General features: G+C 48.5%; 2 protein-coding genes and 1 long non-coding RNA gene across 8 annotated transcripts in view; 1 reads left to right on the top strand and 2 right to left on the bottom strand.

The window, feature by feature from the left end:
* Positions 1-5,602, bottom strand: Gjb3 (gap junction protein, beta 3). 2 transcript variants are annotated; one of them, NM_001160012.1, is made up of 2 exons: positions 5,268-5,602; positions 1-1,537 (listed from the first exon to the last, which is right to left on the bottom strand). In NM_001160012.1, exon 2 carries the CDS (start codon positions 1,501-1,503, stop codon positions 691-693), a length of 813 nt encoding a protein of 270 aa, NP_001153484.1. In that variant the 5' UTR covers positions 1,504-1,537; positions 5,268-5,602; the 3' UTR covers positions 1-690. The 2 variants fall into 2 exon arrangements, with proteins under 2 accessions (NP_001153484.1, NP_032152.1); NM_008126.2 differs by lacking the exon at positions 5,268-5,602 and adding an exon at positions 3,842-3,891.
* On the top strand, positions 4,129-18,028 carry Gm40251. Of its 4 annotated transcripts, none has more exons than XR_868155.3 (4): positions 4,129-5,068; positions 6,654-6,965; positions 7,108-7,230; positions 17,795-18,028. It is a non-coding gene; the product is annotated as a predicted gene, 40251 (long non-coding RNA). The 4 variants fall into 4 exon arrangements; XR_868156.3 differs by having other exon boundaries at positions 4,129-4,901; positions 6,654-6,757; XR_868154.3 differs by having other exon boundaries at positions 4,132-5,068; positions 6,654-6,757.
* Positions 15,875-24,570, bottom strand: part of Gjb4 (gap junction protein, beta 4) — a 13,031-nt gene continuing 4,335 nt past the window's right edge. For both annotated transcript variants that reach the window (XM_017319976.2, XM_017319975.2), the window contains exon 3: positions 15,875-17,146. In XM_017319976.2, coding sequence (XP_017175465.1) covers positions 16,992-17,146 — 155 coding nt within the window. In that variant the 3' untranslated portion in view covers positions 15,875-16,991. The remainder of the gene's footprint in view (positions 17,147-24,570) is intronic.

Genomic DNA, 24,570 nt, shown 5'->3' on the forward strand with positions numbered 1-24,570 from the left:
TTGTATAAAACACAACTTTATTGCTTTTAAGGAAACGGACTTGGATATGTCAAGGATATACGCCGGGGATATGACAGGATACGCATGCCTCCAAGGTCCTGGCTACAGGGTGCAGAGGGCTCAGCACCCTGGTGGGAGGGAGAAGGTAGAGGTTGGCAAAGGGGGATTGAGAGGGACCCGTGGGTGTGTCTCAAGCAGCAGTAGACCTGCTAGCCACACTTGCTCTTTGGCCTCCAGAAGGTTGTGCCAAACCTTCTCATGGTTGAGTAGTAAAGCCTCCCTCTGGCTGGCTGTCCCCAGTCCAAAGCCAGCACCTCTCCTCTGAGATCCCCCAGTTCTTTTTGCTGTTGCTATGTCTGATGGAGAGCCCCATCTCCTTTCTTTCACTGTGCTTTTTCTGAGAGGGTGCCCAGCCGGGCAGTCCCCTGCAGTAGGTAGAAGCCCTGTGTACCATCCCAGCGCTAGTAGACCCTTGCATGCTTGTAGTAAATTTGCTAATCTAAATGTCTCTCGGAAGCTGGGTCTGTTATGCTACCTAAACCAGGTAGCCAGCACAGAGCCCAGCACCCACAAATACCTGCTTCAAACACAATTGGCTAGCTTAGTGAATTCAAAGTGGGAGCACTTGGCGCCCCCAGGACCCCTTCACCTGCAGCACCTCCCGGCTTCACCCCTTCTCTAGCACCTGGTTCAAATGGGGGTCAGGCTGGGCGCTGAAGCCTGCAGCTTTTCACTGGCTGGGTCTGCTTCCGGATCGCCACTCTCCAGCAGCTTGTGGTGACAGCGACAGGTGGAGGCCCGGCTGGAGGACTTCGGGGAGCTGATGCTCTTTGTGGACTTGCCCTTGCTTATGCCTCGCATGATCCTGTGGAAGATGAGGTAGCAGATCTCACAGATGGTGAGAATAATGCAGACGGCAGAAGCGCCTACCATGAAGTAGGTAAAGACCTTCTTCTCCGTGGGCCGAGCGATGTAGCAATCCACGGTGTTGGGGCAGGGTACTATGCTGGCGCACTGTACCAGACGCGGCATGGTGAAGCCATGCCAGAGCGTGTGGAGAACGTACAGGAAGACCAATTCGATGATGAGCTTGAAGATGAGGCTAAACAAGTAGGTCCACCACAGGCCGCCATGCTTCTTGCCCGGGTGGCTGTACAGTTTGGCGCATTGCTCCCCGTGCTTCTGGCGATGCTTCCGTTCCCGCTCCTCGCGGTAGGCTACATGCAGGATGACCAGCATAGACGGACACGTGACGAAGATGAGCTGCAGGGCCCAGAGTCGGATGTTGGAGATGGGGAAGAAGTTGTCATAGCACACGTTGGTACAGCCGGGTTGCCTGGTGTTACAGTCAAAGTCTTTTTGCTCGTCACCCCACACACGCTCGGCAGCCACCACATACACCAGCACCCGGAAGACGAACACTACTGACAGCCAGATGCGCCCAAATGCCGTGGAGTACTGGTTCACGCCACTCAATAGGTCTTGGAGCTTCTTCCAGTCCATGGTGCCTGCTCAGGGTTCGGGGGGCTGTGCCCACCTGAGGGAACAATGGAGAAAACCATTATGGTAGTGATTCACTTGATTTATATATATATATTGCTTCTGGATATATGTCATTGTTCATGTATGTGCACATGTCAGAGTCCAGAAGAAACAAAGTACAAGCCTTTAATCCCTGCACTCCAGAGGAAGAGGCAAGTGGATTTCTGTGAGTGCGAAGCTGGCCTAGTTTACATGGTGAGTTTCAGGGCAGCCAGAGCTCTATCATGAGAACCTGTCTTAAAAAAAAAAAAAAAAAAAAAGGTTAAGCTGGGCAGTGGTGGCGCACACCTTTTATCCCAGCACTTGGGAGGCAGAGGTGGGCGGATTTCTGAGTTCTAGCCAGTCTGGTCTACAGAGTGAGTTACAGGACAGCCAGGGCTATACAGAGAAACCCTGTCTTGAAACCAAAAATAAAATAAAATAAAATAAAATAAAATAAAATAAAAAAATAAAAAAGGTTAAAGGTGTGCGAGTGCCACCACATCCAGCCCTCACTGAACCCTTCATTGGGTGGATCGGGTTAGGCATCACAAGGCTCCTAAGAACCGAGGACTTTCATTCTTCCCACGTGTAGACAGACAGGCAGGCAGACAGACAGACACTGTGGCTCATGGAGAACACATGACTCACCCAAAGTCACCGAGCCAGAGTGCAGTGGCACACAATGACCCTTTACTGTGAGTCAGGGACTCAATATGCAGATTCTCACTTAACACTTCATCAGGGTATCCTTAAGTGGATCCTGCTCCCCTCCCAATTTATAGATGGAGAATCTGATAATCAAACGACAGTGACGGGCAAGGCACAGAGAGCTCACAATAAGTGATAAATGCTGGTGACTCATTACTGCAGGGTGCAGGAAGCCAGGCACTCGCTGCTGAAGAGATTGGACTTAGGTCCATGTACTCCTCCACCTCCCATCCCTTCCCGAGGCCCACCCAGACCACGGGGATGGGGGTGGGGTGTTTCCCCACCTCTTTTCTTTTCAGACAGCATCTCAGACTAGCTTTGAGCTATGTGGCCCAGGAGAACCCCGAAATTCTAACCCTCCATTCTTTTCTTCCTGAGTGCTAGTATTACGAGAGTGTATCACCATGTCCAGTTTTATGCCATATTGAGGCTGGAAGCCCAGGCTCTGGGCATTCTACCCAAGTACTGAGTTACATTCTGAGCCACAAGCCACGGTTTTTGAAAATTACTTCCTCATTGATGTCGCAACAGCATCCTGCAAACTTGGGGGTTGTGAGCCCCAGGAGACTGAGACTAGAGAAGACCTGTTAACTGGTTTTTTGTTTGTTTGTTTTAATTTTAATTTTATGTGCATGAGTTTTGCCTGCATGCATTTCTATGCTCCGCATGTGTGCCTGGCGTCGGTGGAGGCAGGAGTTGGGTGTCAGGTCCCCTGGAACTACAGTTACAGAGGGTTGTAAGCTGCCTCGTGGGTACTGGGATCAAACCTAGGTGCTTTGGAAGAGCAGCCGGTGCGGTGCTCTTAAACGTTTAGTCTCCCCAGATCTGAAACCTGCTAATGTTACAATCAGTGGCAGTAAAGACAGGGAGGTTTGCGTCAGGAGAGAGATGCAGAGGGGTTTGGGTCTGTTTCCCGGGAGAGACCAAAGTTCATGTGGTTATGTAGAGACAGCAGGGCTTGGGGGATTCTAGCCAGCCCGAGCAGTGCTGTTAGCCATGGCTTTGTAGGGCTAATGGGTCAGAGACCTCATCTTCCTTCCGTTCTAAGTGACTCAGAGGGTGTAGACAGGTGGATCTGCTGAGAGTCCCTGGGAATGGCATGCAGATAGGGGTGTGAGAGTATGTAGCTCTCCCCGAGCCTGTGTGGACCTGGATGTACACGTGAGTGCTTCCAAGTCTGTTGGGATGCCTGCTGGATCACCAACCACCTCAGCCCAAGCTATATCCTTGTCCATCTTCCCGCCTCGGTCCTTCATAGGCCTTTGAGATATTCTCTGCACTCTGTAGCTCATGAAATCATGGTTACATCCCTCCCTTCTTAAAACTTGTTACTAGGGGCTGGAAAGATGGCTTGGTGGTTAAGAGCGCTGACTGCTCTTCCGAAGGTCCTGAGTTCGAATACTAGCAACCACGTGGTGGCTCACAACCATCCGTAAGGAGATCTGGAGCCCTCTTCTGGAGTGTCTGAAGACAGCTACAGTGTACTTACATATAATAAATAAATCTAAAAAAAAAAAAAAACCCAAAAAACTTGTTACTAGTTCTTACCTCCAAACCCAAGTCTATAGTCCCGGCATTCCCCAGCCCCCTGACACACACATACTCTTACCTTGCCTCTCTCTGCTCAGACCTGGCCTTGATTCCTCCCGCCTGGAATGCTCTTCCTTTCTACCCTACTCATTAAGGAGGCATCTCTGTTCCAATATCCCCTTAGGGTCTGTTCTCAAATTACTTCGAGTCTGAACCCGCCCTGGTCAGTCTGTTCCTGTTTCCCTTGGTTTTAGTAGCCCTCAAACTCAATTTGCAATTTAAACCTTGGTCTTTTGTTTGTTTGTTTTTGTTCCCATTTATCATCTGCCTGTCCAATTAACATGCCTACTTGACTGGCTGGCTGCTTCAAGTTTGGTATCACTCAGTGTTCATTCAGTAGGCACTGGATTTGCACACTCAATTCAGAGCTTGAGAGTGGAGTTCTCAGAGAGGCTGTGGGAGGGCTGGGCAGAACGGCAGAGGACCAACCGAGCCAGGAATTAGATGGCAGTATTGCTGCCCTCCACAGGGTCTGTCTTTTGAGAATCTCAGTTCTCGACTAGATGGGGGTATCTGGGAAGCCCTAGAGCGTGAAGACCCTTATGGGTTTGGTCCTGGCACTTACTTTTAAACCTTCCAGGGAGGGCCAAAGATTAGCACCTGGATTCTGACCCCCCAGGAAATGCCAGGACTGCGTTTACTAGCTGGGAGAAATCCAAGAGAATTCTGTAATGTCGCTAACCCTGTTCCTTATCTCTTATCTTGGATTACTGCAAGAATCTTCGACTGTTCCCTCCCCAGCCGGCTCTTCCTGGGAGTGCTCAAGGAGAGTGAAGGGGAGGAGGAGTTCCTTCCACCCGGTACCCCCTAAGGATGCCACGTCTGGGGCTCCCCATTTTGGTGCAGGCTACCTAGTCCCTTCTAAGACACACCCCGAGACAGACTCACCTGAAAAGAATTTCTCGCCTAGCCCGTGCTGAGGACTGGCAGAGCCGGTTCTGGATCCCCTGTTGCCCCCCAACTCCCGTTTCCAGCTACTAGAACGATTATTACTATTTTTTTAATCCAGTTTTTATCCAGCTGCGGGACCCAACCGCTCCATCTCTTTCTACCCCGCAGCACTGTGGCTGGCCCCAAAGGTATAGCTCCCCTCTTGGGCCCCGGGCCCCGTTTCCTTCCTTTCTAGACAGTTTGGGAGCTTTGTGAACCTGTGACTCGCGCGCGCGCGCGCGCGCGTGCGGGTGTGTATGTCCCCTTCTGTGAACCTTCCAGTGTCCGGAACCGCCACCTGCTCCAGAATGCTGGTGTATGTATGAGTGTGTGGGGTGGAAGTGGGAGTGGGGGCGGGGAGCAGAGCTTTGGGTTAGGGTGCTCCTTCCCTGCGCTTCTGCAGCATTAAATCTCCATGCTGGGCGCGTGGGCAGGCCCCAGTCCAGCCCCCCAGGGGATCCCCATAGAGAGGGGTTCTCAGCTGCCTTGGATTGTCGCCCCTTCCCGGTACTTACAGTCAGCGGCGCCGCCACCGTGGGAGCCTGGCTCCACGTGCCCAAGACCCACAGCAGAGGAGGAACGAGGCGGGAGCCAAGCCGAGCTCTGTGGCCTCGGTGAGGCTCCTGGCCAGCACAGCCAGAGGCAGCGTGGAGGAGGGGCGGCCGGGGAGGAGCCCGGAGTCGCCTCAGGGATGCAAGTTCTAATCCAGGAGCAGCTGCGCTGACTAGGGAACAGCAGGCTCCTTTGCGGAGGCTCCGCGTGCTCGCCTGTGGAATGGGGGCATTGGTGGCCACTGGCAGGGCTGTTGCAAGGACTGCAATGACATTAGGGTGTGAAACACCTTGCAAACTGTTAAGTGCCGTGGCAGTAGGGATGGCAATAAATGACACGCCTACGCTGGTTACCACGGATACCCCGTCTGCGCCCTGCCCATTTGGATCCCAGCCTGCTGCAAAGTTTCAAAGTTTTCGTACGCTCTTGGGGGCCCCCCTCCCGCCCTGTTTGCATCCCTGATGGCATTTTCCAGGGAGGCAGTGTATCTTTGAGACAGTCTTTCGGGGCTCACACTGTGCTGGCCACCGGAAGGGACACAACCAGGAAAAGAAATCTCAGGGGCAAGGATGGTGTTTGGAGAGATTTTAGATGACCCAGTCTGCCCAAAGGAGTGTGAAGCAGGGTGGGAGGCCCAGCTTGTGAAGGGTGGGAGACCTGCGCTTGAGGGGCTCTGGAGACTAAGATGTTCAGTCTTATTCGTGGGCCAGGACTGAGATCCTAAAAGCCCTATCGCCCCAGGAACGGAAATCCAGGGTTTCCCTGGGATCCCCAGATCTTACTCACAACCTTGCCCGAGGCTTCACTGTCTAGACAGAGATGACTGATGCCCGACCCTGGTAACCATTCATTCCACTTGCTGGGACGATATCCATTGATGCGGGCTTCTGATCTACAAAAGGCAGCCTACATTAGGAGGCTCTGTTACTGTCTCCTACTACCCAGAAGGATTCCCGTTCGCCTGAGCGGAGCGCCTGAGACAAGGTTGCTTCTCTTAGGAGCTGCATATCATTCATACAGCACGCAAAGGAAAGATCTCTGATCTACATTGAAAAGAGAAAAGGAGAGGCCCCGAGATAAACCCAGGGACACATAGAAGTAACAGAGCCAACTCCAGGGACCTCAGTGACGTTGGCATTGGCTACGGCAAAGCCCTGTGGCAGAGGCTACCTTGTGCTTGCTATGGGCAGAGCAATTATCAGCACTATGGCTGGGCAGTGCCAGTTTTGTTGTTGTTGTTTTTTTTTTTTTTTTTTTTTTTTCTGGATGACTCTGCTAATGTGCCTGGGTGATGGGATTGGGGGACCCTGACCCTGCCACCTGCTGCTCATTCTCAATTATTTCCCTAGACTTCAGAGCAAAATGCCTGGTCCCATTTCCTCACCTCCCACTCATGCTTCAACCCACCAGAAGATTTCTGTCCCTGCTGTGCTACAAGAAAAGCCTTGTCAAGGTAACTCTGATCTCCACGATGCTAAATCCCACACAGTAATAAATCCGTGACCTCCTGAAACAGCTGTCACAGAGTCCCGCCTTTCTTCTTGAAGCACCTTCCACCCCCAGCTTCCTTGACACCCATCTCATTTCCTGGTCCCTGGGATACCTTCCATCAGGCCTGTACTGTGGGTGCTCTGGGCCAGGCCCAGCATCTCCTGTCCCAGGTGAGCTCACCCAATCCTAGGGCCCTACCACCCATTCACTGACATGCTCCTGTGTTCACGGCTGGCACTAACAAACACTAGATTGTGCAACCACGACTGCCCACATGTCCACCAGGCTAATAGGTTCTGGTTCTCCTTCCAGAATAACCTGTACATGTTCAAGTATGAGGAGACTTCCTATAACCCATGGAGGGTGCCGTGTGTGCTGCTGTGGGCTTTGTTCCTGCCGGGAGACGGAGTGCTCTCTTTTGCCGTTTTTAAAGAGGTGAATTGTGTTTATACTATAATATGTCCTAAGTCCATCTCACATTGACAGGAGCTAAGGCCGCTTCCAGTTCTTCCTTTGAGGGCTAGGCATATGTGGCTCAGTTGACAGAGCACTTACCAGTCCTTCCCACCCCCTCGTGCTTGCTCTCTCCCATTGTCCCCTCCCTCTTCTTTTCTTTCCCTTCCCACTTATCCTTTCTCCTTCCTCCTATTGCAACACATTTCCTTAAATAAATACTATTTGACCTATCTTATTTCTCTGTCTCTTTCTGTTTGTCTCTCTCTCTCTCTCTCTCTCTCTCTCTCTCCCCCTCTGTGTGTGTGTGTGTGTGTGTATACATTTGGGAAAATGCATGCTTGCTTGAATCAAGGTCAGAGGACAACCTTGAGTGGCAGGCCTCTTGTTTACTGCTTTGTGTACCAGGCTGGCTGGTCTGTGAGCTTTCAGGGAGTCTCCTGCCCACCTCCCTGCCCCCAGCAGCGGTGCTGGGATTACAGATGTGTGTTTGGTTTTGTGTGGGTCTGGAGGATCTGAACTTGGATCCTCATGCTCGCTCTACAAGTTCCTTCCATACTGAGCATGTCCTCAGCCTGAACTCATTGAAAATGGTGTCCACAGGAGCTGGTGGACTAAGGTGACGGCTGGTACTGTTTTGATAGATATTGCTAAGTCCCCCAAGGATGCATTAGTTGGCATTACCAGGACGCATTAGCCTGTGCTTTTCCCAGTCCTCACCAGAGCATTATCAAATGTCATGATTATTGCTACATTGTATTTCCATTTTGTTTCTCTTAAGAGATTCTAGTCTTTGAATGTGTGGAAGAGCTGTTTTGTTGTTAGCCCCCCCCCCCCACACACACACAAACTTTTCTTTGCCTTTGTCCATTTCCTACAGGTAACTGCCCTTTTTTGTTTATTTCTTGGAGATTCTTTACATATTAGGGAAATGATCATAGTGTCTATAAGTAGAATTCTCCCTTCGGTTTGAAAATTGTGTTTTGACTTTGTATATACATTTTTAATTAAAAATGAAGTGATATATTTTGATCATGTTTTCTCCCCTCCCTCAGCTCCTCCCAGGTCCTCCCCACTCCGATAATCAAAGCAACAACAGAACTCCCATTAAAAATAGAAAAATGAATGAACATACATACACACACACATACACACATGCGCGCACACACACACACACACACACACACACACACACATTGAATTTGTTTTGTGTTTTGTCAAACTACTCCTGGGCAAGGGTCCTACCCTTTAGAGAAGTTTTGCCAGTGGCTATCAATTGCACATGTGTTTTTTGCCATGCAGAATTAAACAATTTTTTATATAGTCAGAAGTATTAATCTTAGCTTTATGGTCTCTGGGTTTGGTCATGATTAGAAATGCTTTTGCTTCTCTGAGAACTGACATAAGGGTTTCTGCCATAGTTTCCTCAAGTCAGTGAGCTAATGATATAAGTCGGATCACGATGCTCCCTACTAAAAAGCCTCACAGTAAATGTTACAGTTAGGGGTCAGTAACTTTAGACTACTATTCACTCTCCTGAAGTTGTCTCCAAGGAGACAAATAAGCTCTGTCTCCTGTCTCTTTGATCACGCCTCTTCAGTCAGTCACACTGTCGGGACCCTGTGATACAGAGAGCCCTCAGGGAAGCTGCATTCACACCCACCTTCTGGCTTTCTCACTTGCTGCTCTGGCTCAGTATGGGACATTCTCTTCCTCTTTATTTGAGAGTCCCCTTTCTCTAGAGGATCCTCTGCTCACCCTCTTCCTAAGCAGTCACTCTTTATAAACTGCTCTGAGGTTATCCCTAGAAGGGGGGGGGGGGCGCATATCCCTGCCAATCCCTGACACTTGGTCACTGCATGTCAATGACATGCTCGGGGCACAGGGATTATATGTGCACACCATGTGTGTGCACAACACTGGGTAGCTGTGTCTTGGGTTTAGTTCTGAGACAGGGTCTCACCCACCCTGTGGTCAGGGCTGGACCCTAGCTCATGGCAATCCTCCTGCCTCAGCCTCCAGTGATGGGAGTGCCACTCTGCCTAGCTGTGTAAGTGAGCTTTGCTGCATATAAAGGTGTGGGACCGTGGAGGCTGTGGTGTGGTCTGGGGCTTGTGTGTCTGTGGGACTATGTGAGGTGATGGTCTGGGGTTTGTGGGGCTGTGGGGCTGTGTGAGGTGATGGTCCAGGATTCTGTCCGTGGCGCTGCCGGTTATTCTTCTCTGGTGACCGCCTGTTTTTGACACATAGATTCTGTCATTCTGACCCCACTATGGCTACCTCTTCCTCCTGACACCTGACAGCGCCCTTTATCTGCTTCTCTCCAGTTGGCATTTATCTTGTCTCAGATAAGCTGGGAGAGTTGACTGTTCCCAAGGAGAAACTCTGAGAGCTTTGAGGCCTTGCTACCTCACCCTACATTTTCTGTTCCTTGAGTTGGGTACTGTGTGGGAGGCCATCTAGGCCATCCCCCTGCCTCAGGGTAAGGCTGGGTTGTGCCAGGGCTAGGCAGCCACCTTCTGCCACCCCCATACCCCTCAGGCCCTCCACCTGGCATCTGGAGGTGGCAGGCCCAAAGCCACTGCTCTGATTCTGGCCCAGGCCCTGTCTGGCCTCACTCCCAATCTACTCCCTCTGTCTAGAGCCATGCCCAAGCCTCGAGCAGGGCCTTCTCAGAAGGGCCAGGCCTCCCTTCCCAGGCTGGGGCTGCTCAGAGATCGTCTCCTCCCTTGAGCAGAGGGCGGGGCTGTGACAAGGCTACTTTGAGGATGGGGCTTCCAACTGCCTTTGAGTAGCTTGGGGCTGTGGCCAGGCAAGAGGCAACGCCCCTGGACTCAGCTGGGTTCTTCTACATTGCTTTGGAGGCACTCAGAGTTGCTCGGTCTTTCTGAGTACATTCCTCTCCTTTCCAGTAGAGTGGATTTGCTGTCAGGGTTCAGTCACTGTGTGTGTAAACATTCCTGCCTTCCCTTCCAGGAACTGACTCTACCTCCTCTCTTTTCCTCTCTTCTTTTCTTTTCTTTTCTTTTCTTTTCTTTTCTTTTCTTTCTTTCTTTCTTTCTTTCTTTCTTTCTTTCTTTCTTTTTAAAAAAAGAAAAGGTCTCACCGTGTAGCCCTGACTGATCTTCAACTTACCATGTAGCCCAGGCTAGCCTCACACTCACGGGGATCTATCTGCCTCTGCTTCCTGTGTGTTGGATTAAAGGTGTGCGCCACTGTGCCAGGCCTCAGTCTTTGCCTCCTTTTGCTTGTTTGTTTTGAAACAGAATTTCCCCATGTAGCCCAGGTTGGCCTTGAACTCACTCACAACTGTCCTTTCTCTGCTTCCTAAATACTGAGGTTACAGGTGTGTGCTGCCCTGTCCTATAGCCTTTGATAGTTTATTGAATATTTTCCTTTGGAACATAGTATTTCTACAACTAAACATACACACACACATATGCATGTGTGTGTGTGTGCTTGTGTGTGTGTGTGTGCACTTGTGTGTGTGCACTTATGTATAATGTGTGCTCATGAGTGCAGGTATCCATGGAAACCAGAAGAGGGCATTGGATCCCCTGGAGCTGGAGTTATGGGTGGCTCTGAGATGCCTGATGTAGATTCTGGGAAGCCAAAAGGTAATGGGCTTTGCTCATACTCATACAAAATTTGAAGATCAAGATCGATATGGTGGTTGGGCCTGTTTTCCCAGCTCCTAGGAGGATTTAGATTCTAAGCCCAGCCTGGGCTATATACAAGACCTCATGTTAAGGTAAGAATAAAAATGTTAAACATAGGATGACAACTCCTGAATTCTTTCTCCAGCCCAGACTATTCCCTGAACGTTGTACCCATGTACATAGTTGTAGTCAGCTATTTCTGATGGCTGCTTAGAAGTCTCAAACTCACTCTGACTTAAGCTCTTTACGTTTTTTAACCTCTCAAGACTAGGTCTCACTATGTAGCTCTTGCTGTTCAGGAACTCTCTATGTAGACCAGACTGGCCTCCAATCCACAGAGATCCACATGTGTCTGCCTCCTAAGTGCTGGGAATAAAGGTCTGTATTAACTGTATCCAGCTCAGCTCTTTATTTAAGGTTGCCAGACTTAGAGGCAAAGCAAAAACACAAAGCAAAAGCAGGCAAAACCCAAGACACCTAATTAAATATGAATACATGATGTATTAAAAAAAACTGTATAGTGCAGGAAGCTGGGGAGATGGCTTAGTGGGTAAGGGCACGTGATGTTCAAGCATGAAGATCTGAGTTTGGACCACAATACCCTTGTGAAAGGACGAGCTTGGTACAGCAGTTTTGAACAGGGTATTGGGATGTTCTATTGTAGGATTAAAAAGACCCCTATGTATACTGATGCAAACACACAGTAGGCACTTCATCCCAATCCTACACACATTCCCAGTCAATCTTAATCCCCAGCCACCCCCATCAGGTAGGGGATTTGGCTCAAAACTGGCTGTTTTCAACACAGCCACATCTTCCTTTACTGCTGCTGGATTTGGGTTCCCTGCAGGACACCTGGATGGGCATATTCAGGGTCAGTTGCAGGGGAGGGCCAGACCTCTGGGGGCAGGGGAACAGAGATGTGGAACCCTCTTGCATAGCTAGTAGAAATATAAAATGGTACAGTGTTTGCGGAAGACAGTTCAACAGTACCTCAAAAGATAAGCAAGCTTCCCACGTGACCCAGCAAAGCCACTCCTAGGCGTACGCCCCAGAGGGTGGGACCCAGGGAGGCAAACTGACCCTTGATGTGAATTTTCACAGTGGTGCCCCTGCTCATGATACACAAACAGTGAGCACTGTCACCCAAATGTCTACCAATGCATGTAGCAGTAAAGAAGCAAACACTGGTGTAAACAGGTAATGAGATTTCCTTAAAAACAAAAACAAAAACAAAAACAAAAACAAAACAAAACAAAACAAAACAAAACAAAACAAAACAAAAACTGGATCTAGGGGCTAGAGAGATGGCTTGGCAGTTAAGAGCACTGACTACTCTTCCAGAGGTCCTGAGTTCAAATCCCAGCAACCACATGGTGGCTCACAACCATCTGTAATGGGATCTGATGGCCTCTTCTGGTGTGTCTGAAGAGAGCTACAAGTGTACTCATAGACACATTATTAAACACATAAATCTTAAAAACAACAACAACCCAAGTGGATCTCGCTGTGTAACCCAGGCTGTCCTGGAACAGAGGGTAACTGTCTTGCCTCTGCTTCCTGAGTGCTGGGATTACAGATCTCAGCTACCACTGCTGCTTTACAACGTAATTTTATTTAAGTGTGGGAAGGGAACGGGGTTCTGAGTCAGGCTGCCGTGTGGATGAATCTTGAAGGCATTGCTTAAATCAAACGGACCCGTCAAATTGCACATGGACTTGTGGTTGTACTCTTGTGAAATGTCAAGTTGAGGCAAACAGGTAGACACAGAAACTAGGCTAAAAGTGACCAGCAGATGGGCTGAGGGGTAAGTGGGTTTTAGTGCTTAACAGAGACAGTGTTTCTGCTAGGTATGGCAACATTTTTCTAAGTTAAAATTTCACAGCCTTGGAAGTGTGATTAATGGAATAAAATGATGTGCCAACATAGTCAAAGGGTAATTTTTATATTATGCATTGTCTTTTTTTTTTTTTTTAAAGACACTGTCACTGTCTTCAGACCCCAGAAGAGGGCATTTGATCCCATTACAGATGGTTGTGAGCCATCATGTGGTTGCTGGGAACTGAACTCAGGACTTCAGGAAGAGCAGTCAGTGCTCTTAACTGCTGAGTCATCTCTCCAGCCCCCATGCATGTTCTAAATAGTGAAAAGTTCAAAAATAGAAAAGGAAGATGGGGGAGGGGGGGAGGGCTGGAGAGATGGCTCAGTGGTTAAGAGCACTGACTGCTCTTCCAGGGGTCCTGAGTTCAATCCCCAGCAACCACATGGTGGCTCACAACCATCTGTAATGGGATCCGATGCCCTCTTCTGGTGTGTCTGAAGACAGCAACAGTGTACTCACATATATAAAATAAATAAATAAAAATATCTAAAAAAAAAAAAAAGAAAGAAAGAAAAAAGAAAAGGAAGATGGAAACACGAATTTGAGAGTCAAGTGTTCTGACAGATATCTAGGAATTCACGCTGACATGAGAGGGCAGTGCTCCCCAACGACCAGGACAGAACACCAGGTCCTTCCCTGTTCATGGGGAGCCTGTGAAGATGCAGAGCAAGTGGTAGGGGGAAAGCTGGGTGACTGGGGCCACAGAGAGAAGCCTAGGTACCAACTAGTCAGGACTGGTGTGTGGTATGTCTCTGTGTGTGTGTGTGGTATGTGTGTGCATGTGTGGTGTGTGTCTGTGTGTGTCTGTGTGTGTCTGTGTGGTCTCTTGTGTGCATGGTGAGGCCAGATGAGCATGTACGTTGTTCTGTTTTTCTCTGCCTTGGTCCTCAGATCTCTCTTCAACCTGTAGCTAGGCTGGCAACCAGTGAACCTCAGGTATTCGTCACAGCCCTGAAGTTACAAGTACATGCACGACCATGTCTATTTTTTTTAATAATAAAAAGATTCTATTTGACTTTAATTATGCGTGTGTTTGTGTGTGGGATTGAGCACCTGAGCGTAGGGTGTGGAGGCCAGAGTAGGTGAGCTCTCCTGTAGCTAGAGTAAGAGGCGGTTATGGGAGGCACAACATGGGCGCTGGGAACTGAACTCAGGTCCTCTGGAAGAGCAGCATGTGGTCTTATCCACTGAGCCATCTCTTCAGTCCCATGCCTGCTTTTTTTTTTTATTGTTTTTATTAATAAATTTTGTTCTCTAACAATTTCATATATACTTGTACATATAAACATAGACACATGTTCATAATATATTCTGATTACTCTCACCCCCAATAGCCTCTCTTACCTCCCTCTTAACCCCAGCAGCCCTCTTCTCCCCTACAAATCTCTTTTCCGTATTCATCACTTTCTGGTTCATTTTGTGTCCTCCAGAGTTCGACTAGGGCCATCTGTGTGCCTTTGGGTTCGGAACTATTCATCAGACCCGGAGGGCCCAGCAGTGGATACACACAGCCACATCTCCACCTCTCCTGTACAGACCAATAGATCATCTAGATCAATAGATAGATAGTAAGTGGTGGTGCTCTGTGGGCCTCTTGCCAGTGTGGCTGACTGTTAGGTGAGGCTGACTCCTGTAGGCTGAGGACCGCTAGACTTATAAGTTCATCCTTCTTGTCATGGCCATAGCATGTTTAGCAGGTGCCATCTTGCAGCCTTTCTTCCTGTCCTCTTAACTCTATCTGGACCCTCTTCTGAAGAATTCCATGAGCCCTGAGGGGATGGTTTAAATGTCTTGTTCAGGGCCGAACCCACAACCACTCCTTTATTCTCCACATCTTGTGCAGTCGAGAGACACTGCATTTGCCTGCAAAGAGGGGCTTCTCTGATTAAAGCTGAGACCAGCCTTTGTCTGTGAGCATAATCATAGATATTTAGAAGGAGGCAGGGTGCCATGGCAATTTAGGCTAAGCAAAAGTTATTTCGTAGAGCCCCAAACCTCTTTAGCCATGGACCTTTAACTAGGCATTGGATTCCTTTTGTGGAGTGGGTCTCATATCCAACCATGGAAATGGCTGGCTACCCCTACAGCACTCACCTGGCTGTTGCGCCAGTGAGCCATCTTGCTCAGCAGGTTGATGTATCTCATAGACCTTCACAGCTACATTGTTGGCACCTCTATTCCTTAGCATCCTGCAGAGCACTACGGGACACTACGAATGCTAACTCGCACCAGGAAACTTCCAGCTCAGTTCCAGCTTGATTTCCTCATGTCTTGCACCTAACGTAGCTTCAGAAATAGGGTCTTATCAAATAAGTAATAAGTCATTGCTCTGGCAGGCAACCAGAAGCAATGGCATGAGCCTGTATTGTTTTGGAGGCTTGGGGGGCTCTCTCTGACTAACAACTCATGAAAATAGCCCACATCTGTCACTGGGGGGGTCTTGTTTGCTGATCCATTATTTCATGCCTGGGTTTATGTGGGTGCTGGTGCCCATACTCAAGTCTTCCTGTTTGTGCAGCAAGCTGTCTTACCTAAGGGGCCATCTTTCCAACCTCCCTTTTTGTTATAGGGTCTCATGTATTCCAGGTTGTCCTAGAGCTCAACATGTAACTGAGAATGACCTTAAACTCCTAATCTTCCTGCCTCCATCTCCTTCTGAGGGCTGAGATTACAGTTGTCTAAAACCATGTTGGGTTTATGTGTGGTGAGGCTTGAACTCGGGGCTCAGTGCATGCTGGGCAAATGTGCTACCAACAGAGCTACAATTCACAGCCTTAGGAAGGACTTTTAAAAATATCGTTTTAGTATTTATTTACTTATTTATTTATTTACTTATTTGTTTAAGTGTGTATTCATAAACACATACACGCATGTGAACCTGTGTAGCTGATGACAGAGGCACAGAAGAGGGCATCAGATCCCTTTGAGCTGGAGTTCAGGTGGTTGTAAACTATCTGATGTGGGCTCTGGGAACTAGAATCAGGTCCTGGGCGAGAGAAGCCATTGCTCTTTACCACTGAGCCATCCTTCCAGTGCCCAAGCGAAGACACTTACAAACAAGAAGCACAACTTGGGTGTGTTTGCCTTAAAGAAGAATTTATTGGCTTGTTAAAACACACGAAGGGCAGGGTACCTTGGGGTCAGAGTGGCATCTGAGTCAGGTCTGGAGAGTGTCTAGGATCGCTCTTCTATTTGCTGCTGCCCTCTGCCCTCTACAACAGTTGGCACACATCTCTCTTTTTACCCAGGAGATTTTGCACGGGGCTTTCAAACAGTAGCTTTACAACCAGCATCTCCCGTCTCCCTAGGTCTTGCCATTACACACTTTCCTTAGAAACCATTGAAAACACGACTGATACCTGCCTGGCTTCATCTAAAGACAAGGAGCTGGGGTAGGTGACTAGCTGTGACCTTTAGAACCCTAGTTTAAAGGGACAGGAACAGTGCTGGGTGGATAGAACAAAGAGAGGACTTACGGCGTGAACAGGAATTTCCAGAAGAAAGGCCATGTGTCCTTAAATGCTCCATCAGGCAAGACAGGGCCTGCAGAGCTTCCACTGGGCTGAGTGACAGAGAGTAGGTGAAACTGGCTTTGGCAGGGAGGTTGAGAGACAGGACGGGGCCGACAGACCATAGGTAGTAGGTGAGAGAGTGGGAGGTGAGGAAGGGTGAACTGTTGGGAAAGCCAGAGAAGGCAGGGAGGTAGCTGCAGGGGGCCATGGGGTCAAGGAAAGATCGGAGAATACTCAAACAGGCAGGAAGAGGTAGGGGTGAAAGGATCCCGAGAAAGGAACTTGTGGGGATCTCAGAGGATTAGCAGGTGTAGGTCCAGGCTTCTCCCTGTGCTGAGGGAAGACATGGAGGGAGACGGAGGTGGTCTGTAGGCTTGGAGGCAGTTGTAAGAAGAGCTTCTACTTCCGAGAAACAGGGTGTCAATACAGGGAACGTGCTAAAAAGTCTGAGGGTGGAGAAACTGAGAAGGCTGGCACCATGGCCAACAACCAGAGGAGATCAAAGCAGGCTGAAGGGGAAATGTCCACAAAGGCCTCCCCCTGGCTGTGGGGTTTGCCCCGGCAGCAGAGCTGGCCTGGGTGTAGAGAAGGGTATGCCCAGTGGGACTGAATTCTAGAGTTCTGCCTAAATAGGAGGAGCAGAAGAACGGTGGGATATTGGCGGGGCAGCAATTCTCTGTGGCGATCACCTCAGTGAGAATTGATTTTCCTCTTACTGTACACGCGGTGTGCGGTGGCTGTTGCTCCCGCCTTGTGAGGGTTGGCAGATCTCCTGGGATGGTGGGCATCCTTCGGCAAGTCCCACGTGAGGTGAGGGCGATGCTGGCGATACGTGGAGCTCCGGCCTAGGCAGGACACAGACAGAAGGAAGGGAACAGAGGAGGGACTGGGGGTCAGAGAGGAGGAGATCAAGGTACCCACGAGGCTGTGGGAAGATGAGGGGCGAGCTACAAGTGAGAGGACTAGACGGCTGTAGTCACAGCCCGATCCTGTCTCACCGGCTCTCCCATCTCCCACTGCCATGGTTAGCCTGTCTCTGCTTTACATCCATGGGTCTCCCGATCCTATTGGCCTGGGCTCTCGGGGCTTTTGACTTTCTTCTGTTGGACTCTTTTCATCACGATTTGATTATTCTTAGGTTTCTCCCATCCAAACAACAGTTTTCTGTGACCTCCCCATTTGCCTGACACTTAATTCCCGCGGTACCCTTCATTCTTTTGCCACCAGCACTTCTCTTCCCATCATTCTGGCAGCCGCCATTCTCCAGCACATTGCTAATGCTGGAGCTCTTTGCTCCGCTCTCATGTCACCCGGTTCTGTCACCTCACATCTATGTGATGTCACTCCTGCCTCCGTGACCATCCCGTGACTCCACAGGGCTCATTTTAGTCCTTATTTAATTCAAGCCAAGCGGTGTCTGATGATCATTTTTTTTTTTTCTGCTTGTGTTTCCCTTGTCCTTGCCTCCTCCTCTGTCACATCACCTTCCCTAGGCTCGGTGACTCTCAGCTGGCTTCCCTGTACTCGGCATCTTCTCATGCCTGCCCTCCGTTTTTGTACAGATCCATCTCATCAGCCTCAGATCACCATCTACCACTGAGGCCCAGTGAAGCCAGCCTTCCTACGCCCAGTGAGATGACCCTGGAAACAGACTGATGCCAACCTGAATATATGAACTTCTGGTGTGATGTGAATGAAAATATATCTTGTTCACTGAGTTTGCTATACATTTAGTGTTTTTATTTTGTATTTGTTTATTATTATTATTATTATTATTATTATTATTATCATCATCATTATTATTATTGTCATCGTTATCATATAGGTGTGTGTGCCACTGTGCATGTGTGGAAGTCAGAGGACAACCTTCATGGGTCAATTCTCTCTTTCCTTGTGTCCTGGGATTAAATTCAAGTTTTCAGAATCAGTAGCTGGTCCCGTTTTACCACCAAGTTATCTTACTGGCCCATACTATATATTTTAAAAACCATATATTGTATAAAATATATTAAGAATGATTATTTTTTCTATATGTATGCTTATATACAAATACTTAAAATATATTATTTTTATTTTTTATGTGTATGGGGTTTTATCTGCATGAATATATATCCCCATCAGAAGAGGGTCTCATATACCCTGAAACTGGAGTTACAGATGGTTGTAAGCTGCGACGTGGGTGGTGGGAATTGAACCCAGGTCTTTTGCAAGAGCTGCAAGCCCTCTTAACTGCTGAGTCATCTCCTTTTATATTTTTATGAATACATTTTGGTTAAACTGTTAACACTTTGAACACTTGGGCCAATCTAAGCAGAGTTTTGTTTTATCTCCAACAAAAATTTATTTAGTGTGTGTGTGTGTTTGTGTGGGTGGGTGCACATGTATGTGCTGGGCACATGCATGAATGTGTGCTTGTGTGTGGAGGCCACAGGGCCACCTGTCTCTACCTGTCCAGTGCTTGCCCAGCCTCTTTTACATGGCCTCTGGGGACTGAACCCAGGTCCTCAGGCTTGTGTGATGAACACTTTATTCACTGAGCCATCTCCTCCCCACAAAACTTTGTCCAAGTCATCTGCAACACCGTTATTTTAAAAAAAAAAAAAAATCTTTCTGAGTCAAGGACTCACTAAGTAGCCGCAGGCTAGAGTGAGCCTCATCATCCTACCTTAGTCTCCCAGGTTCTGGGATTACAAGAGTAAAGCCCCCACTCTCAACAACTCAGTAATTTTGAATCAGTATAAGAAACTTGAATTTTTATTTTTGCCACAAAACCCTACCTGTATAATTTAAAGAAAATAAACTTCAGTGTGAGTATTCTTTTTTTTTTTTTTTTTTTTTTTTTGGTTTTTCGAGACAGGGTTTCTTTGTGTAGCCCCAGCTGTCTTGGAACTCACTTTGTAGACCAGGCTGGTCTTGAACTCAGAAATCCACCTGCCTCTGCCTCCCGAGTGCTGGGATTAAAGGCATGCACCACCACCGCCCGGCTGTGAGTATTCTTTATGATAGAAACACTTCCTTTGTTTTCAAAATAATTTTTGCAAAGAGTGTGCTTGCAAAAATAATACTTACAATTATAAGGCCTTGCCCTCAAGAACAATGATTAAATCTATGCCAAATGTCTTTGCCTTCCATTTTTCTTCCTTCCAAGTGACCGCCATGAACAACCCAAACACCATTGATTGAGGTTCTTTCAGGCTAATTAGCTTTCCTGTAAAGAACAGTTTGCTGCTAAAAATGCAGTAATCAAGAGCATGGGCCGTAATGCAGGACATTTTGCAAGGGCTTCATTATAGGAAACCTCTCCCTATGGGCGGGCAGCTGTGGAGCAAAGCCTTGTCTTACATTTAGCCAGTTTTAAGGACACCTCCCAGATCTCCATCTCTGGGCTGTCAGTGCTCCACCAGCATGATTTGGACTCTGCTTAGTCAGTCAGTTGACCCACTTCTATTGAGGTCCTACTGCAGGTGGAGGACCAGTTCAGGTGATGGGAGTGTGTGTGGGGGGTGTCAAGTGGCAAGTAGACTACATTCCTGGTTTTTCAGAGACTCGTCTCCGTGACACCATGGAAACCAAGAGATTTTTCAAAGCCAGTTAAAAGCTATGAAGGACGATAGCACAAGGTCATCTGATAGAGAGACCCAGGGTGTGAGCTCCTGGGAGCGGCTTCCCGGAATGGAACTGTTTCAGGTTTTGCTAATGAGATAGATGTGTGATGTTCTAGGAGTGGCCAGACAAAGCAGGCACAAAGACCCTGAGGTGGTGGGGTTAGGGAGTGACCACCAGTGTGATAGAAAGGGAGGGGAGGGGAGAGCTGGAAAGATGAGAAAGGCTTAGGGAGAGCAGTCCATGCCTACAGGGCCCTATAGACCCTGACAAAAAGTTTGACTTGCTTGGGTTTTTTTTTGTTTGTTTGTTTTGTTTTGTTTTGTTTTTTTGTTTTTTGGCCACAAAATGCTTCTTGAAGATAAGCTTTAACAAAAGCTTTTGGTTATTGTTTTGTGATAGGGTGGTCTTGAACTTCTGGTCCTCCTTCTGCCTCCCTGAATGAGATCACAGGTGTGGGGAACCACACCTGGTTTTATGTGGTGCTTGGTGGGGATTGAGTCTAGGCAAGGACTCCACCGACAGGAGCTACATTCTTAGCTCTAATCTTAATCAAAAGAGCGAGTTAATTAGACTTGACTCTCATGTCCGACAGATCTTTTGGGCCACTGTGGGGACGAGTAAGGGTGGAGGTAGGGAGTGACTGCAAGGGTCCAGATGATGAAACTAGGTGTCTCGGCCGGCTGGCCGTGGATTGAAAGGTCTGATAGCAGGAAGTGATGGAGTTTTGAATATATTTGGGAATTACTGCCAGTATGACTTGCCAGTGATGTGGGTGTGATTACGATGAAGAAAGAGGCTCCTAAGTGTTCCCCCCCTTCTTCGATGAGTGTGAGTGTGTGTGTGTTTCTGTGTGTTGTGGCACATGCGTGTGCACTTATGTATGCATGCGTAAAGGCCAAAGGGAGACTTCCTGTGTCCTGTTCTATTATGCTCCACTGTATTCCTTTGAGACAGGGTCTCTCATTTAATCAGGGGCTAGGCTGGTGGCTAGCAAGTCCCCAGAATCCTTTTCCCTCTCCAGTCCTGGGGCTATAGGCATGGCTTCCCGGCTTTTAATGCAGGTGCTAAGGTTTGTGTTTGCACAAAAGGCACTCACCAACAGAGCCATCTTCCCAGGCTGAATAAGGGGATGGATGAGGGAGATCTTCATCCACCTGGGACAAGATGAAGGGAATGTGAATCTGTTTTCAGCCAGATCAATAGGAAGTCGGAGATGTGACTGTGCCCCTCAGGGAAGAAGTTGGCTGTGAACACACAAACCATCTACACTATCATATAGATGGTTCTGTTGATGGCGCTGACCAAGACAACTGAGAGAACTGGGCCCTGGGGCGTGTTAAGTTTAGAGACTTAGAAAATGGAGAGGAAGCACCTTCAGAGATTCATAGAGACCATGAGTGGAGTGGAAGCTAGGGGACGATTGCTGTCTGAAGACCAATAGAAGATGAAATTTAGGGAGGAGGCTCCCAATGGCCAAACACTGCTGAGGAAATAAGATGGGGTGGGAAGACTGAGCCCTGGGCTTGCCAAATTGGAGACCAATGGGGTGAGAAAGAGGAGACAGACATACAAAACTCTTAGAGGACCTTGCTTTTGGTCAATGGTAGATAAATGGAGCAGACATGTGGAATTGGGAGAGAGTTAAAGGGAGAGAGAAGCCAAATATTATAGCATATTTTCCAAAAGGGGATTTGTTAAGGAGAAAGAGCATAGCCCAGAGTAGAGATGAGATGATGTGGTCTGCTAGCCAGGTGGAAAAGTGGTGCTTCATCCATGCTGCGGAGGAGAAGGCACGGCACTGGGCAGGCGTGCTAAGAAGATGCTAGGTGTGTCAAGATGGTCTGGAATCTGCTTCCTGTTCTTGCTTCCCAGGCACATGAGCTGGCTGTCTCTCAGCCAAGCCCCAGGATTGGGAGAATAGGAGGATGAAGGATGAGGAAAGAAAAGGTATGCTCTAGTTCTCTTGGAAAGTTGGGTAAAAGTTTTAGGGAAGTATAGGATGGCTTAGAAATGCCAGGGACTCAACTTGAGCGTCATTGTCAGACGTTTAAATCAAGATCAGTTGGTCCAGTTGTGTGATTCTTCAAAGGCCCAGCAACAGATGCCTCTTGGAGAAGGTCTCAGCAGGCAAAGCACTGGAGGGACATATGCAAAAGCAAGGGCTGGGGAGTATCTAGCAGTTAGTGACTATAGGGGCCTGGGGACTCTAAGCTAGGAGAGAATGGGGTGAGGTGTGGGGGGGGGTTGTGAAGAGAGGTGACAAGCAGTGAGCAAGATGGGGAAGAGGAATCGCTCTCGTGAGAACCAGATTGAGTGATCTGGTAAGACAGGAGATGATGCTGTTGTACAGATGTGCAGACAAAGTGTGGGAGGTAAGGATAGGTAAGGTTTCGTGGGTAGGGAAAAAGCTTGGGAGTAAGGAGGTCAAGGAACTGAAAAGCCCGATATGTTAGCTACGAAGATGTCAAGAATCATAACGAATGCTCTGGTAGAGAGCAAGGCAAGGGGGCTAGGGATCACAATGGCCCCAGAAAGGATGGGGAGTGACCAGGTATCTTATTTGTATCTCAAACTTAGCATGTTTGAAATGGAAGTCATCTTGGCTTCCTCAGATCTGCACATCCACGGCAACTCTGGACTCACTGACTCACACTGACATTCAGAGCTAGAGACCTGAGTGTCACTTTGATTCTTCCCCGTGCTTGGTCCCCACACTCAACCAAATCAGCAGATCTTTCTGTGAGTCTCGATTTGTAAAGCCCAGCTTCCTCTCTCCATGCCCACTGAGCACACCCTGCCCGGTTAGGGCCATTGTGCTTTCTCAGGCCCTTCCCTCACACTGCAAACAGGCAGCCCTGCCTCAGTCAATCCACGCTGCAACCACGGGCGTCAACTCTCGTGATAAATCTTTCCAAGGACTTGCTCTTGTTTTTAGGATGAGGTCCAAGATCATTAACAGGGATCTGCAAAGAATACATTACACGATCTTTCCTGGTTCATTTCAGCCTCAATCCAAACACTAGCCCCTCAGCTGACTCAACCACCCTGGCTTTCTTTCAGCTATCAGATTTGCCCTCTGTTGATTTATAAATGTTGTCCTTCTCTATCCAAAGTCCCATTCTCCAGCACTTGGCAAACTCTCCCTCTCTCCATCCTTTCCTGGATGCCTGGATGTCAGGCATCCCAGCATCCCACACTTCCCCAGAACAATAGGCATTTGATACTCATCCTTTTCTCCAGGATGTAAGCTGTAGGAACCCAGGGTGTGTGCACCATTCTTCCCAGAGCCTACCATTGGAGGACTTGACATACAATGAAGTCGATATTATCTGTTGAATTGAATTCAAGGAGAGGCTCTAAGGGTGGGGCATCTGCGGGTGATGACAAGATCTGGCGCCTTGTGAGTGGGAATCTAAGTGTCTCAGAGGACAAGAAAGTCATGGAATAAAGAAGGCAGGGTGAAACACAGGTGGTCCTTGTGGTCCCAGGTCACTTGCCAAGGCAAGAGAAGAGAAGATACCTGGCTGTGGGCCCAGTCTTCAATGAGTGAGAAGTGGGCGGCTTGGATGGGAAAGAAAGGAGTGCGCAAGAGGAAGACAGCAGGGAAGCACATGTGGATTTCTCAAGAAGGAGGACTGAGTGGAGGCAGGAGCTGTGGGAGGATGCTTGAGAATGTGGGAGATACAAGATGAGACAGCTCAGTGGCCTCAGCCACCTTTGCAGACCTTGGCGGGCCAGATGATAGATGGTCTCCACCTGGCCTATGGTTCAGGGCATGAGAGCTCTGGAATATGAGGGCATTATGGGAATGGTCTGGTCATAGGGTGAGCTTACAATATGCTGGACATAACAGCAACTCCTGGAGTGGGCTACTAGACTCCTACAGGAATTGCTGGTGGCTCGTGCCCTAGACTAGACTTGGCAGCTATCTTGGTTTTAACACTGTAGGGCCATCAAGTTCTGTTGAGAGTAGCTGGGCTGGGTCGTCTCATCTCTGGGCTGATGAAAGTTGAGATTGCTTGTCCCCAGTGTCCCCAGTGTCAGAAGTTCAGTAGGTGGCATTGTTCCTTTTACTGGGGACACCAGCTCCTATGTCCCAGTGTTAGCAGCTCCTGGGAAAATGGTCTTGACTGAACCAAAGCTACCTATGAATTCCTGTTGGACTTCCTGCCACCAGGGTCAGGTCAAACTAATGGCTTGTAGGAGTGTTCAAAGGACCAGTATTATCTACCCAAGTGGAACTATTCTGTGGTGGCATTTATGATACCTCCTTCCAAATATGGCAAGCTCTAGGTCCCTGGGTACATGCCCAGCCTACCTCAACCCAGCCTACCTCAGCCCTGCCTTCTGTCTCATTTTCCTCCTCCATCCATCATAGATGCTAAAGCCTGGCCATTAGCTCTGCTTCCAGGGAACTTGACCTAAGAGAGAGGACTCTGACCCAGTCTCCTAATCAGCATAGAATGTAGAGGCTACCCAATAGGCTTGGAGGGTTTCCCTACCCATAAGCAAGATTTTTAAACTGGATTTAGTTAACCACAAGAAGCCGAGAGAGGTAAAACCACTTTGCTGAGTTCCCAGGCGTGGCAGAGGGTCCAGATAAACATGACACAGTTTCCCTCCACGAGGCTCACAGCCCATTTACTCACTTAGCAAACATTTA

The sequence above is a fragment of the Mus musculus genome, chromosome 4 (assembly GCF_000001635.26).
Source record: "Mus musculus strain C57BL/6J chromosome 4, GRCm38.p6 C57BL/6J".
Taxonomy (NCBI): domain Eukaryota; kingdom Metazoa; phylum Chordata; class Mammalia; order Rodentia; family Muridae; genus Mus; species Mus musculus.